Genomic DNA, 17,049 nt, shown 5'->3' with positions numbered 1-17,049 from the left:
CTGAATTCGAGGACTTTACCGAAGCCCTAGTTCAATTGAAGCAGTTGGGTTCTCTTAAGGAGTACGTCTCTGAGTTTCGTCGGTTAGCGAATCGGACCACGGAGATTGGTCCAGTAATGCTACGCAATTGTTTCATTGGAGGGCTGATACCGGAGTTGCGTCACGATGTCAAATTGCTTCGCCCATCTGATGTACATGAAGCAATTGCTCTGGCTTTCCAATTGGACATCAAACTCTCAGATACCAAGGTTCGAAATTTCTCCAGAAATTCTGCGTCTTCTTTCAGTAATGTTACAACCTCAAAATCTGTGCCTCTGTTCTCTGGTAATAATTCTTCTTCTAGCACATCTAGGGCTAGTATTGTGAGGAAAATGTCCTTTGAAGAACTTCAAGATCGTAGGAAAAATGGGTTGTGTTATTCTTGTCCAGAGAAATGGGTTCGGGGTCATGTTTGTGCTACTCAGCAATTACTACTATTAGATCTTTCTGCTGATAGGATTGAGGATATAGGTGGTGAGGGTCAAAATGATCAACAAATTGAAATTACAGCTTGTGCAGTTTTTGGTTCATCAGCTCCTCAACATATTCAAACTATGAAGGTTTCTGGTTTCATAAAAAATTGTCCAGTTGTTGTGTTGTTGGATTCGGGTAACTCACATAACTTCATTAGCTTGTCTACTGCCAAACAATTGGGTTGGAAGGTTGACTCTAATAATTCTTTTGAGGTAATGATTGCAAATGGGGGAACCATTTCCAGTAGGGGTTGTTGTTCTCAGATTAAGTTGCAGATTCAACAATATGAGTATATTTCTGATTTCTATGTACTACAATTGGGTGGTTGTGATGTGCTTTTAGGAGCTCAATGGTTGAGAACTTTGGGTCCTATTCTTTGGGATTTTGACAAACTAAAAATGGAATTTACATTGGGTAGGAAGCACTATTGTCTTTGTAGTTCTCATCCCCCTTCACCACTGCCCATTTCAACCTGTCAAGTGGAGAAATTGTTGTCTCAAGGTCCTTTTGGTGTAGTTCTTTTCTTCATTGAGCCCGAGACTCAGGTTGCTATTGTTGGGGATCTCACTGTTCTTCAAACAACCGAGTTGGATAGTTTATTATCTCAGTTTGCTTCTGTATTCCAAGCACCAACCACACTGCCTCCTTCCCGTTCTCATGACCATAGAATCCCTCTTTTGGAAGGCAGCAAGCCTCCAAGTGCAAGGCCTTATAGGTATGGTCCTTTACAAAAATCTGAGATTGAGAAATGTGTCCAGGAATTATTAGACTCGGGTGTTATTCGAGCTAGCAATAGCCCATTTTCTTCACCTGTTTTGCTAGTTAAAAAGAAAGATAATAGCTGGAGGATGTGCATGGATTATAGAGCTCTTAATTTGTTAACAATCAAGGACAAGTATCCAATACCATTAATTGATGAATTGTTGGATGAGTTATTTGGTGCTCAATTTTTTTCGAAGTTGGATTTGCGAGCTGGTTATCATCAGATCAGAGTACATCCTAGTGACATTGAGAAGACAGCATTTCGCACCCATGATGGTCATTATGAATTTTTAGTAATGCCATTTGGGCTTACAAATGCCCCATCTACTTTCCAAAGTTTGATGAATGAGATTTTCAGACCCTATTTGAGGAAGTTTGTTTTGGTTTTCTTCGACGATATTTTAGTGTACAGTGCCTCTTGGGAATCCCATCTTCACCATTTGTCTCTGGTCTTCAATGTCCTCCAAGACCATCAGTTATTTGTAAAGAAAACCAAGTGTGATTTTGGTAAGTCCCAAATTGAATACTTAGGCCATGTGGTGTCCAGGCAAGGGGTGGCTGCAGACCCCTCTAAACTGAAATCTATACAGGATTGGCCTCTTCCTCACTCTGTTAAGGCTTTACGGGGATTTCTTGGCCTTACGAGATATTATCGCAAGTTTATTCCGAACTATGGGCAGATTTGTGGACCCCTGACAGTTCTTACAAAAAAGGATGCCTTCCAGTGAACTGATGAGGCTACTATGGCTTTCAAAGCTCTCAAGGATATTATGGTGTCTCCCCAAGTTCTTGCTTTACCAGATTTCTCCAAAGAATTTACAATAGAAACTGATGCTTCCAATACTGGAATCGGTGCTATTTTACATCAGGGTGGTAAACCAGTTGCTTTTACAAGCAAAGCATTAGGTCCCAGAGCTCAAGCAATGTCCACTTATGAACGAGAAATGTTGGCAATTGTGCATGCAATCAAGAAGTGGCAGTCATACATTTAAGGCAGACACTTTATTATTAAAACTGATCATCACAGTTTGAAGTTCTTTTTACAAAATAGAGCTCACACCCCTTTTCAACAAAAGTGGATTTCTAAACTTCTTGGGTTCGATTACGAGATACAATACAAATGAGGATGTGATAATATTGCTGCTGATGCCCTTTCTCGAATGAATTCTAATGTTGAGTTGTCTGCCATTTCGTATCCGTACATGGGTTGGTTGGATGATATAAGGCGGCATGGAGAACAAGACCCTTGGATTCTTGCCAAGATTAAAGACTTATCCTTGTCTTCTGATGGTGCTTCCACTTCCGCAACTAAGTACCATTTTGATAATGGATTTTTGAAGTATAAAGGCAGGGTTGTATTGAGTCCATCGAGTTCTTGGTGGGCAAAAATTTTCTATGAGCATCATTGCACTCCAATGGCCGGACATTCTGGCTTCCTTAAGACTTATAAGCGGATCTCCAGGTCCTTCTATTGGCAAGGTATGAAATTGGATGTGATGCAGTGGATGGCAGCTTGTCAGGTCTGTCAGTAAAACAAGACTGAGACTCTTGCTTCCCCTGGCTTACTTAATCCACTTCCCATTCCCTCTACTGTGTGGACGGATATAGCAATGGACTTCATCGTGGGTCTTCCCCCTTGCAAGGGAAAAACCATTATTTTTGTGGTCGTCGATCGCCTTTCTAAATATGCTCATTTCCTGCCGTTGTCTCATCCATATACTGCACATTCAGTTGCACAGATGTTTGTTGATAATATCTTCAAACTTCATGGTATGCCGTCCACAATAGTAAGTGACCGAGACCCTGTTTTCTTGAGCTCTTTTTGGAAGGAATTTTTTGCACTGCAAGGTTCCAAATTGTGTCTCAGTTCTGGTTACCATCCCCAAACTGACGGTCAAACAGAGGTTACCAATCGGGGTTTGGAAACATACTTGAGATGTTTTTGCAGTCATCAACCAAAAAAGTGGCTTCAGTGGCTTCCTTGGGCAGAATGGCACTACAATACTACTTTTCATACTTCATCAAAGCTGACACCTTATGAGGTTGTATATGGTCAACCACCTCCTGCTGTGCCTACTTACGAATCGGGAACAACTAAAGTTGATTTGGTTGACAGAAGCTTGCAAGAAAGGGGACGAATTTTGTCTCAGCTCAAGACTAATCTTGTCTCGGCTCAGGTACGGATGAAACAGCATGCTGATAAACATCGCAGTGAACGATCTTCCGAGGTTGGCGATATGGTTTTTCTACGATTGGTACCATATCAACACCAATCTCTCGCTAAACATCCCTTTCATAAGCTTCAGCCACGGTTTTATGGTCCCTTTAAGGTGCTGCAGAAGATTGGTCAAGTGGCTTATAAAATTAACTTACCTGCCACATCAAAACTTCACCCAGTTTTCCATGTTTCTTGCTTGAAGAAACAATTGGGTTCTGCTATCATTCCTGCAGTCCCATTACCTGTAGCTACAGAGGACGGACTCTTGGAGGATTATCCATTGGCAATATTACGGAGGAGGTTAACAGGTCATGGCAGTTCATCCACGACAGAGGTTTTGGTGCAATGGAAGCATCATCCTAAGGAGGAGGCGACATGGGAAAACTATGCAGAATTTGTAAACAGGTTTCCTGCATTCCAACCTTGAGGACAAGGTTCATTTTTAGGGTGGGGTAATGATAGGATGCTGTTATGCTGTTAGTATTGTTGGATGTTAGTGCTAAGTATCCTATCTGTTAGTAATTGTTGATTGTTAGTGCCAATAATAATTGGGTGGTTAGAGATAAGATATGGGAAATATCTTGTAACTGCCTTAGCTTGCAGTTCGGTATAAATACTGAACAGTTGTGCAAATGCAGGGTATGATTTGTAAAAGATGTTGTTGAAGTAATACAAGAGAAATACTAGCATACAGGTGCAAGGTTAGAACAAGGGTTTTATTATAATAAGGAACAAAATATAAATGTTTGTAGAAGTGTAAAATTCAGATCCATTGTGACAAATGTACAAGACCTTGTCAGCTGTTGCTTGTAAGGTAACATGATCTCCCATTCACAATATCTGCATCATGTGGAAAACTAAAGGTGAGTGCAAACCTACTGTACCAAAAAATAGATGAAACTAAGCTAATGACCCTAAACAATTTGACATTGACACAACAAAACAAAACATAATCAGCCACATATTATTGCGTCGGACTGAATCGTATTCAAGTGAATTAATGTTTGAAATATGGATATACCGTCTCAATTTTGTCCCCCAAACTTTGTAGCTTGAGAAAGTTACCAGCCTCAACATCAATCTTGTATACTCTAAAATCATTTGTACTTAAATCGTCATTATCATCATTCATCATCATCCAATTCCTCATCATCAACAATTGCTTCTTGCATGTTTTGGGCTTCCTCCTCACCTTAATGATCATAAGCCTCGTTAACCTCTCCTTCATCATGATCACTTGTTTCTTGCATGTTCTGGGCTTCCTCGTTATCATCATTGTCGTTGTTGTAATCATCAACGTAGCCCTCGCTACCTTCGCTTGTAATCATCAACGTGGCCCTCACTACCTTCGCTTTCATCCTCGTGATCACTTGCTTGCATGTTCTGGGCCTCTTCCTCATCGCCATCAACAAGATTTCCTTCCACTTCTTGATCATTCTCATCATCCGCGCTTCTTTTAATTCGAAAAAAAACATCATTTAGTTAATGGATTACCAAGACTTCGTTGTTGGCCGATTCCAACAAGAACAAGCTGCAATCCCCAGGGGCTCTATTGAGTAGTTATTGTGATACGCAAGGGTTCTCAGTCTGTTCGAAGTTAGGATAGACCAAGAACAATTCCACTTCCTTGTCTCCAATTTTTATGGTGCAAGGTTGGATGAGTCCATTCCTAATTTTACTAATTACCAACGAGTATAACTTTACCAGTACTACAAAACAATAATTCCTCATGACGCTCCAGTTCTGCACATAACCAAATTATGCGGATTGAAAACTGCTGCTACCATGCACTCTGAATTTTTAATATCCCAGGTAGATAGCACAATGTGACAAATGAAAGTTGAGGTACCCCAATCACCAGCGGTAACATGATTTCGATTTGGATCTATATGTTCCCTATCAAAGGTCTATGCAATGTCTCTTCTCAGACTATCAATACCAACTCATCAGCTAATTCATATTGCATATAAAATGTCAGAGGGTTCTACCATAATGTAACAACGATCCATATGCTAAAAACGCGATAACACGAGTGGCACTGAGAGGCAAAAAACAATGAACTGAACGATGCTGATGAACTTGTGATTACTTCATTATTCATTTTATTGCAGGTCCTTCACATGATTGTTTGCCAAGGAGGAGGCATGATCTGCATAATACATTAATTTTTTACTATACAATGTGTTTCCATAATGTAGAAAAATATAAGTTTGCTGGTTGGAGAACTAAATTACTTGGACATCCTAAGAGTCATTAATTAGTTTGTTATTCATTATTTGTACATGTTTATTAATTCGCATATAAAAATAATTCTAAACAAGGGAATCGAACCCTCCTTTTGAATGAGATCATTAATGTTGACTTTCTTCCTTAAGACAATTGGAATCTTGACAGCCTTGATATATTTGATTTAACAATTTAAGTAAATCGAAATGGAAATCATGAAGTGGTATGCTGGTGCAGGAAGAGACATAGCGTAAACATTGCCTAGGGAACATATAGATCGAAATCGAAATCATGTTACCTTTGGCTGGTTATTGAAGTGGATAAGATTCCATGTCTCCTTCCTCAACCGACACTATATATTAAGCAGATGCATATGAAAGAAACTCATCAATCTTAACCGTACATTAACTACTCAGTCTTCTCTTCTATTTTCTCTCAAATCATTAAGAAGCAATGGCTTTCCACACTCGCTTTAACAGCTTCCCCTCAAGGCCACACCCAATCGTTCAAGAAGTTGATGAACACTTGTCTAGATTGGGGTCATCTGAAGCCCCCTCAACATCTTCCTTATCCATCAACCACAACCTAAGTAGCCTCAGAGATTTTTATGGTTGTGTTGATAGGTTGCTTCAGTTACCCATCACACAAGCAGCCTTGGCCCAGGAGTAGAATGAGAAATGGACCAATGAGCTATTAGATGGCTCTCTGAGACTATTGGACGTTTGTAGCACTGCTAAGGATGCCGTCTTGCAAACAAAGGCATACATACAGGATCTTCAATCAATCATAAGACGAACTCGAGGAGGTGAATCTGGAGCTCTCACAAGAGAGGTTAACAAATACTTGAGCTCAAGAAAGATAGTTAAAAAGGCAATCCAAAAGGCCATGAAGAATCTTAAGGGAATCGAAAGCAAATCCACGTTCTTTTCTCTTAGCAATAATGCCGAGACTGCCGCCATTTTTAGCAGGTTGAGAGAGGTTGAAGCAATCACTCTCGCAGTGTTTGAATCACTTCTGTCCTTCATCTCTGGGCCAAAGTCAAAGCCAGGCAGCTGGTCATTAGTATCCAAGATGGTTCCCACCAAAAAGGTCATATGTGAGGAAGAAACCGAGGAAAATAAATTTGCACAAGTCGATGTTGCACTACACAAGACAAGCAAATCTGAGAACGTGCAGAATCAGCTTGAGAAGCTGAAGTCATGCATTCAAGATCAGGAAGGAGGACTTGAAAGCCTATTTAGGCAATTGATCAAAACAAGAGTCTCCCTGCTTAACATCCTAAATCACTAGATGTTTATGTTTTTCAATTTTGTACATCAAAAACATACTTGTATAAATCTTACGACATCAAATCAATTATACAACATTAATGATATACTCAATTTCAACAACTCTTGTTCTTTGATCAAAAGCTTCCATTTTTGGAACTGATCATAAACTCTTGCTAGTACTTAAATACTAAAATTCAACCATTTTTGTTCTCTATATATGCCAATTATCAACTTGTTCGTGGACTCGAATCCAAAATTTAAAAGAACGGTAACTTATCCTTATTGTGTAATTACAAGGTGAGAAATGAATGAACTGTAATTTTCTAAAGTCAAATCTAAGAAGGTAAATTTAACAGCAGCATTTGAAATTATAATTGAGGTCAGCAGATCACATGGGATTTGTTTCAACAGATCGATTATATGAAATGTCAAGGCTGTCAAGATTCCAATTGTCTTCAAGAGAGAGAATAATTAATCAACAAACCAATGGCATTTAAGGGAGGATTCGCACGTTTTAGGCAGTAAAATATGTTGACTGTCTTGCTGTTAGAGGGACATATAGAGACTAAGAGAAGGTGTTCAAGTCTATGATATGGCGTTCCTAGCTTCTTGCAATAAGATCATTCAGAAACCCAGAGAACTCGTAAGAATGCACATGGGAAAGACACGAATTCAAGAATATGAATATCCTTTCCTTGTAGCTGGTCAGGGAAAGACGTCAATCCACTTGTATTGTCCACCGGTCAATGAGCCTGAGTAATGCGCCTTCTCCCCTACGTTTATCATAGGAAGCAACGATGACTCATGGTCATGTCTGCATATTAAGACCGGTCAAAGGAGTCACCTTGAAAATGTTGAGATTCCAATCCAAAACTAATTTTTCATAGGGCCTTGCAAGGTTTTTTAAGTTTCTGATGTGGGACTTCACATCCTCAAACTTTCAAAGTGTTTAAATCCTCGTTTCCTTTTCATCAGCGTCAAAAGCACAACAATGGCCAAGCAGCTGGTATTTGGTTTTATGAATTGAAAGCACTCCTAACTTGTAGAATGTGTGGAAGCAACAAGGATATGTCCTCGAAAGAGAATGTGAATTGCAGAAGTTGTGATTAGGGTTTGGAATGGAAGTGGTTTTGGGAATTGTTAGGTCATCTCCAACCGACCCGGCCAAAAGGCTATAGGGTTAAAAATAGCTCGAAATGACACAAAAACCGTCTCCAACCGAGGGCTAGGCCAAAGAGCTCGTGGGCCCCACCGGGCCAAAAATGGGAAACAGACCAACTGGTTGGCCAAGAGCAACCAGCTAGCCAGATCCGGGCCAGCCCAAATGTTTGAATGCAACGGCTACCTGACGTTAGCATGACGCCAAGTTCCCGTTGCATTTGAATTTTTTTTTTGGGAAATTTTTTTTTAAAATAAAATCTAATTTTTGTTTCCTATAAATACCTAAGCCATTCCTACACCATTTCTCACATAAATTTCACCATTCCATACTATCTTACCTCATTTTATTTCAATTCTTCACATTCTATTCTCTTACCTCTTCCAATAATCTTTCCTTCAAATTTTTCAATAATTTTCAAATGGCTACATCTGCAATGAAAGGTAGGGCTTGGACCCGAAAAGAAAATGAAGCTCTTTGGAGGGCATATAGATGGGTCTCGACAGTTAGTGTGAAAGGGAGTTCTCAAACAAGTGAAGGCGTTTGGACTCGTACGTCCAAAAAGTACAAGGAGTTCTACAAAGCCACCACTCCACCAAATTCTGAAACCACGTCAGTTGTTTTTCAAGATGGAAAAAAACATCTTCATCCAAGTTTGTATAAATGACATCAAGTAGTGGTAAAGGCCGGAAGCAGACATGAAAGCGGAGCTAATTACTATGATAAAGTAAGTGTTTTCACAAGTTATTTTAAATATTTAATTATATTACAATTTAATTTCATAAATTAATTTCCCTTAATTTTTGTAATTATATTTTCTAGGTACGTAAAGTAGAGGAATCGTATATGGAGGACAACTCGAAACCCTTTAGTCATCACAGTTGTTGGGAAATTTGTAAAGGATGGGTGTTATTTCAAGATCCACCTCAAGAAAGATTTGGTCATACGCCGGTGTTCAGAAATGTTTTGACAAAGGCAGTTGGGGATGAACAAGGATCTCCTACCATTCAAAAAACAAGGGTAGAAAATCTGTCTCTGGGTGAATCTTTCATACCTAGGGCTATGGGGAGAAATAAGGCCCAAAAATTGAAGGAAAATGGCAAGGTAAAGGATGATTTAGCCTTTCAACAAGAACATGCAAAGGAACACTTCGGATTACACTCCAATGAGTAAGGCATATTTTGATTGGAAAAAAAATGGAAATTATGGCCCGACGAGAATTGTTTACACCCGACTATACTCCTACAATGGCGGACGAAGATGATAATTAATGTCTTTAAATTGAAGTTGTTGTAGTTTTTATATTTAAGTTGTTGTAGTCTTTAAATTGAAGTTGTAGTCTTTAAATTTAAGTTGGAGCTTTTAAAATGAAGTAGTTGAATCTTTAAATTGAAGTTGTTGAATCTTTAAATTATTGAGATTATAGAACAATAAGAAATTCGGAAGCTTATTCATTTGGCAACAAGTGGCACTCAAAATATGTTTGAAAACCTTATTTTAATATGGTAGTTTAATTTAAGTAACCATATTAATTCAATTAAAATAATAAATTATGTTTAGCCTATGACCCTTTGGCCCCTCAGTTGGAGATGATTTTTTGTTACAGGACTATGTTTGCCCTATGGCCCTTTGGTATAAAATATGGTATGGTATTGTTCATTAAAATATAATTTCTTAGAGGGCTAAAGGGCTAAAGGGAGCCGAATCCGGCCAGAGGGCCAGAAGGCCGAAAATAGCCAGAAATGACACGAAAACCGTCTCCAACCAAGGGTTAGGCCAAAGGGCTCGTGGGCCCTATCGAGCCAAAAAAGGGAAAAGGGCCAACCGGCTGGCACAACCCAGTCAGCCCCAAGCGGGGCCGGATTTGAATGCAACAGCTAGCTGCTGACATCATGTTAACGTTAGCTAGCCGTTATATTTGAATTTTTTTTTTTTAACAAAATTTAAAAAAAAAAAATTAAAAATTCTATTTTTTTTTTTCTATAATTTCCTAAGTGTTGCAGTCCTATTGGAATAGGAATGTGATTGTGTAAATCCTAACATATCTAGGATATCCTTATGGGATTCTACCATATCTCTTAAACTAGATATTATCCTATTAGAGTTGTAATCCTAAAAGGGTTAGGAATTATCAGCATGCTCTTGACGTTGCGCTAAAGAGAGTTTGATCTTCAATCAGGGAAGTATTACGTTTTAATCATTCTTCTTATGATTAATTTATTATTTTATTGAATTCATCTACATGCTATTGATTCAATTTAATTTTTCTTTGCTGAACGTGGTACAACGCATTGGAGATGCAATTCCGGCTTTCCGAGAAGAATCTTTTACAAAATTCAAAGGCTTTTATTGTTTTCTGACAATCAGGTACGTTTAAAATAAAGGATGATATTTGAAACGACCATGAAGCATGAAAACATTCCCCATGATGCATGAACCCCCTACATTTATATTTACCTTCCAATATATATCTATATATTGTATATGTTTCATATATTTGTCAATATATATATATATATATATATATATATATATATATATATATATATATATATATATATACGTTTCATGCATTACGCAATTATTTTGGCTATGTGGAATTTCTGAGTCAGAGCATATAAATAAATTAGAAGCAATTCTAGGGTTTTTCAAACCCTATTTCAGTCGAAAAAAAAAAATTTATTGGGCATGGTGCAGCACAGCCACCACACCATCACCATGCCACCACCATAGTCCTCCGCGCTAGCCTGCAGCCTATCCGTGTCGAGCACACCACCAGGACGACATCGTTTCGACTTCTAGACCATGGCAGCAGCCTTTTTAGGCCTTGCTGCAACCACACGGACATACCAGGTCTTTGACATGGTTAGCTACCTCGAGCTTGAAGCCCAACCTACCCCTTAAGAAAGCCCACAACCTTCCTTAGATTTGTCCAAGTGTCCTCGGCCTAAAATACCAGCAGCAATTGGTTGTTGGGCCTTGTCATATGCCCTGGCCTGCTTACCTACAGCCCTGTCTGCTGGGCTTAGCTCGCCTCGACCCAATAACAGTGAAACCCATCTTTGGTTGGGCTTCCTAGACTCAACCTAAGGCCAGCTTTTGTTGAGCCTGCCCTATGTCCACCCATTTGACCCAAACGCCAGCAGCTGCTACTGCTAGGCTCCCTAACCTCGGCCCATAGCCTATAGCCACATGTGGGAAACTCAAGGCCTAATAGCCTATAGGGCTTTGCCCTACTCATGACACCCAAGCCCAAACTCTTTTGGGCTATGTTTTTTCGAATTGGCATTTTAAAATAATTTTAACCCAAATGTTATTGTTATTTTTTTGCTTCAATGATCGACCCGGTTTGGTCTCGATCTATTGAATTAATTAAAAGTGACCTACAGTCCATAATCTGACAATTAATCTAAAATTATTGGCCTCAAGCCCACTTTTGGACATTAACAATTCAATAATTTATTTCTCTTCTTTGAACCGTTGACATCCTTTCGTAGTCCCAAAGCACTCACACTTGAGTTCCTGAAGCATCTAAAATCCAATACACTTAAATCAACATATTGTATTATGTGTTCTTGCATGAATGTCTCTTTTATGAACTAAACGTTCATAAACTAAATTGAACCTATAGTTTCAAATTTAGTGCCTTTGAAACCCGAAGTTTTCATAAAACAAATACACCCATGAAAACCCGACGTTTTTCATGAAAACCATGTCTTAGAACTCGAATGTTCCAACTTTGATGCTTATGGATGATTCATTCCCATAGCACCAATAACAATCTTGTTCGCTCCAATTCCGTGGATTGTCAAATTGTAACAAGTTCGATTTTACTGATTTAAACATTTCTAATATAAACCACTTTATGTAGGGTATAAAACGTGAATCTCCACTTGACTATCAAGAAGCTAAGGTACCATTGAATCCAACAATGGCATGGAAGAGCTGAATAAACCTCCGCCATAATCTTCATTCGAAGACTTATGCCCGAAACATTAGACATGGAAATACCTCCCAAATAAGGATTCCATGGCTCTTTGGCTCGCTTCTATGGACCTTTTAATCATGAAAGACATTGCCTGAAATATACCATGATTACGTCCATGAATAAGTACGATTCTGAAGTTTATAAATTCGATCGAATTTTGACTGGAGAATACTTTTCTTGTCCTTCCATGTTTCTAATTCGCTCCTAAAGCAGCAATGTAGAAAGTGGAAGTTTACCAAATTCTCAAATCTGATTAATACCACAAACGTGAGAGAAAAGTATAGACCCAACTTCGGCTGGAGTTTACCGAACGGTATGGACTCAGTTCGGTTAGAGTCTACTAAACGGTATAGACCCAGTTCGGCTAAAGTATACCGAATGGCTTAACCTAGTTCGATCAGAGCCTACAGAATGGTGGTGCCCTACTTCAGCAGGGATGCACTGAAGGGCATGTTTTGCTTCAGCAGAGGTGCACTAAACGGTATTGCTTTGCTTCAACAAAGGCTTACCGAACAAACCTCTCTAGCTTCGGCTAGAGCCTACCGAACCCAATTCTAGGTTCTAGGTCTCTCTCTCACAATCCAATTTCAAGTTTGTGTTTTAAAACATATGGTAGAATCAGGGCTTGCCAAGGTGTGGAATTATGCCCAAAGCATGATCCTTGGTACCTAAAACCTAAAACTTCAAGAATAAGGGATAATATTTCCAAACCTTAACCCTGCATAATCTAGTTCCTTCTTGATGGAATAGATCGTTGGTTATGCACTTGTTCGTGCCCCTACCAATGTTGTTGAGGAGTACCATTCTCATAGTCAATATGTGAGACAAATTTTGCTCCACTAAACACCGTTGGAATAGTAAAATTTTGACATGAGTGGCCTTGTTGGCCGAATCCCCTCAGTAAAGCATTTACTTTGTGAACATTTTTCCATGTTCCTGGATTCAAGTTTGGTGTTTGTTTTTCGTTATGGATAATCTTATTGATATTTTCCTCGAATACGAGTTAATTGAATCATGTTTCTTGTATACATGTGACCGAATTCAATTAAACACGTGATTAGGTATGAATGTAGGACGGTTAGTTGTTTGGATGAATGCTATACTATGCACACTAACTTTACACCTAAATCACTTATCTAGCAACGACTTTAGGTCTATCCAACCTGATTAAGAGCATCGGCACACTCCTTGTTGTATGAATGGTACTACATTACCATTTAAGAGACCTTATATTCTCACCGTTCTGGATTTTTAAGGATATTCGAGATGACAATGATCATAAATGAAACCAATGAAGAAAATAAGTGAAATATCTTTGCACCACCTCCAAATAGTAGCCTGAAGCTTTGATTTGGGGCCAATAGGTTATCTCCCAACTGGGGACACGCCATATGTGCCTGGCCTGGAGCCGGGTGATTCGAGCAGTTTACTTGCTTTGACATGATCATTTGGGACATTTAGGTCAAACAATGTTGCTACGACATAGCTCCTTACCCGAAGTAAGGATTTTGTGCCTATAAGCACACTTTCCCAAGCCTGCTCGTTGTGGGAAATTGATTTTCAAAATCATTCCTAACAAAATACGAAATGACCCTCTTTTCACAGTGGATTCAAGGGAATATATGTGGACTAATCTAACCAAAATACGGACCATATAAATACTTATAGTTTTGGTTGATGAATCGACAAACTGGTCACATGTTTGTCCACACACATTGCTGCTAAACCTCATGGCCAATTAAGGGTTCATTACCCTACTTATCCCTTAAAGTTTGGGAGACTAGATAATGCCTGAGAGTTTATATCGACGATTTTTTATGAAGTATTACACGTTTTTTGGGTTTATAATTGAACATTGAATTCCCATGTTCACCCCAAATAGCCTCACATAATGATCATAAAGCGCAATTTAAATTATCGCTCGGACCTTGGTGAATGTACCAAGTTTTTGGTTTCTGCCTAGGGCTATGTAATCTTGTATGCAGTTATGTTGGTCCACCTTGAGGCCCATTGCCACCCAATCTATTCGACATTACAGTGGTTACTGGGTATGAATTTGACGCTTCGTATTTACGTATTTGGGTGTACATTCCATGTGCCAAGTTGCACCGCCGTAACATACCAAAATGGGTCATCAAGGATGTGAATCTTTGTCGATTATGATTCTTCTTCACCTTAGCTCTCTTAGAGCCCTTGCTATCGATCTTTTACCACTCATTTGTGGATTCTCACTTCAATAAGACAATCTTCCCATTGTTAGGGGGAGATTTGAACGTCAACATTCCTGTAGAACGGTGCGAATTTGCGTGGATGTTGCCCACTATGTATCATCTCGATCCTCATACCGTACAAGTGTGATAAGTAAGTACAATGAATTCTAGCTTTCAGAATGTTGCTCTAGATGCATTCTCTGATCTAGCTAAAGTGGCGAGATCATATACCAGCTGCAAACATGCCTACAAGGATAGATGTACTTAACAGACGTCGAGTCAACATTCCTGAAGGGTGTGCCGCCTCTGTTGGAAGGTCCGATATACTGACGGATAGCCAATCAATCTGTCTTGGCTTGGAGCACAACATATCACTCAGTTCATAAGATTCACTTCCCTAGAAGAGGAAGATCACGGCACAACAATGAATTTATACTTGATCGCTATCTCAAATCATTTCCATCTTATGAGATTAATCTGGATTATTCCCGAGACTTGAAGTTCTTGGTCCAGTATACTAGTTTGGATGCAAAAAAGGAATTGAAATGAGATTACCATCGAGGATTTTTCACTTATATGGTAGCTATCGACATAAATGAAAAGCGACGATATCAAATCGTGTTCCGTTGATTAAGTGACAATGTAGAACTGATTGGACAACCTAAATTACAATCCAGGTCAAATTTCTTACCAAAGTGTGTTTTGGATCTATCATTCCTACACTTCCTAAGATAACCTCGTTTGTTACAAATGGGAAAGGAAGCGTAATAAGATGAATGAAATAGTGCGATATGATGCACATCTTACGGCATAAGGTTTCTCTCAAACGTCCTATGATTGATAGCAACATTATGAAATGTGGTTAGTGTTTTCCCCATGGGAATAGAGATATAGAGATTTGCATGTAAGTTACTGAAGAATTACATGGACTGGTTCAAATAGTTCCAAACCATGGAACACCCTCTCAACTTGTTTGAGGCGTTGACTTATGGATTAAACTAATCCGATGGATGTGGTATACCCGTCTAAGAGATTATTTGATCAGTTAAGGATATAAAGTATGCCTTTGTGTGTTAAACTATGAAGTCTTAATCTGAATTGCTAGAGTTACGGTTTATGTTAATGACATGCATCTCACTAAAACTCTGGAAGAGTTTGAGAAAACTGTCTCACACTTGAAGATGGAATTCAAGATGAAAGAGTTTAAGTGTTGTTTTGACGATACTTTGGTCTACCAATTGAACTACACCCCCAAGGTGTTACCTTAGAGTATACCTATGATTTTTCATACGTTATATACAAATGAGACCCTTAAAGTGGTTATGGAATCTGAAATTCCATATATAAGTTCAACTTTGCGCTTCGTTGTACTTAGCTCCTTGTATTAGACAGGACATCTTCTTCGTTATTGATCTATTGGTAAAGATGCAGCACCGCACTTACACGCAACCAATGAATTGGTATTCAAAACATACCTTGAAGGTACTACAAATTTGGGTAAATCCCAAAGCATCTCGAGCGGATCCAACCCCCCTGATCCTCGGAATGATGCTTGCATTGTTTGTTATGCTGACGCTAGTTACTTATTAAACCCACACAAGGTAAAATCCCCAAATGGTTATGTCTTTACCGTTAAGAGATATCGCAATATCTTGGAAGTCTATGATATGACCTTAGTTGCGAAATCTTCGAATCATTCCAAAACTTACCTCACTTCACTACGCCACACGTGAGATATGGTTAGGAGTTCTTGTTAAGCATATACGAAGTACTTGCTGTTTTCATCCATCGTTGAGTCCCAACGATGATCCATGAAGACTATGCTGCATGTATCCACCCGACCAAGACATGATACATCAACGAAGTCAACGCCAGGACATATTGTGTCTACATCACATCAGCAAAGCACTAGGAGATTAAAGTCATGTAAGCCGATCCTAGACAACCTTGTCGACCTTTACACGAAGTCACTGCCGAAGTCAACCTTCCAGAAGCATGTCTGAGGAACTAGTCTGCCTAACTATTCGTATGTAATGCTTGTAATTCTCAATTGGAAGTTCTGTCAAACTCAGGGGGAGTTTCCAGATGCATACTCACTTGATCTTAATGTACTCTTTTTCCCTACAATTAGGAGCATTTTTCCCACTGGGTTTTTGCTACCTAACTAGGTTTTAACAAGACACCCATCCTGGGCTAGTCATACCCTTGTGAGCTCTTCTACTTATGTCCAGAAGACGTATAGTTTTGACTTAATGCAACTTCTCACTTTTCTCCTTAGTCTATGGGTTTTTCTCCCACCTTAGGCTTTACCATAGTAAGGTTTTGTGAGTTTTACCTTTTATGCATTCTTCCGTTAATTTGAGACTCACATTCGCTCATTGTGCCAACGACTTCATCAATTGTACTTACTTCATTGCTGAAGACATGATGCATCATTTGTTTGAGTATTTACACACTCAAGGAAGAGTGTTGCAGTCCTATTGGAATAGAAATGTGATTATGTAAATCCTAACATATCTAGGATATCCTTATAGGATTCTACCTTATCTTTTAGACTAGATATTATCCTATTAGAGTTGTAATCCTAAAAGGGTAAGGAAGTAACATTCCCTACTACTATAAATAAAGGCACAATGGGGTGGAATAGAACATACCTCACAATTACACATCTCTCTCTTCTCTCTCTCTATGTTGCACCTTCT

General features: G+C 39.0%; 1 protein-coding gene across 1 annotated transcript; it reads left to right on the top strand.

The window, feature by feature from the left end:
* The first annotated feature begins 6,172 nt into the window (after nt 1-6,172).
* Nucleotides 6,173-7,009, top strand: LOC137724855 (uncharacterized). The gene is made up of 2 exons (XM_068463519.1): nt 6,173-6,342; nt 6,448-7,009. The coding sequence occupies exons 1-2, from the start codon at nt 6,173-6,175 to the stop codon at nt 7,007-7,009; spliced, it is 732 nt and encodes a 243-aa protein (XP_068319620.1).
* The last annotated feature ends 10,040 nt before the right edge of the window (nt 7,010-17,049 follow it).

This window comes from Pyrus communis, chromosome 2, assembly GCF_963583255.1.
Source record: "Pyrus communis chromosome 2, drPyrComm1.1, whole genome shotgun sequence".
Classification (NCBI taxonomy): Eukaryota; Viridiplantae; Streptophyta; class Magnoliopsida; order Rosales; family Rosaceae; genus Pyrus; species Pyrus communis.
The sequence above is the reverse complement of the archived record's forward strand: the minus strand, read 5'-3'. Positions and strand labels throughout refer to the sequence as shown.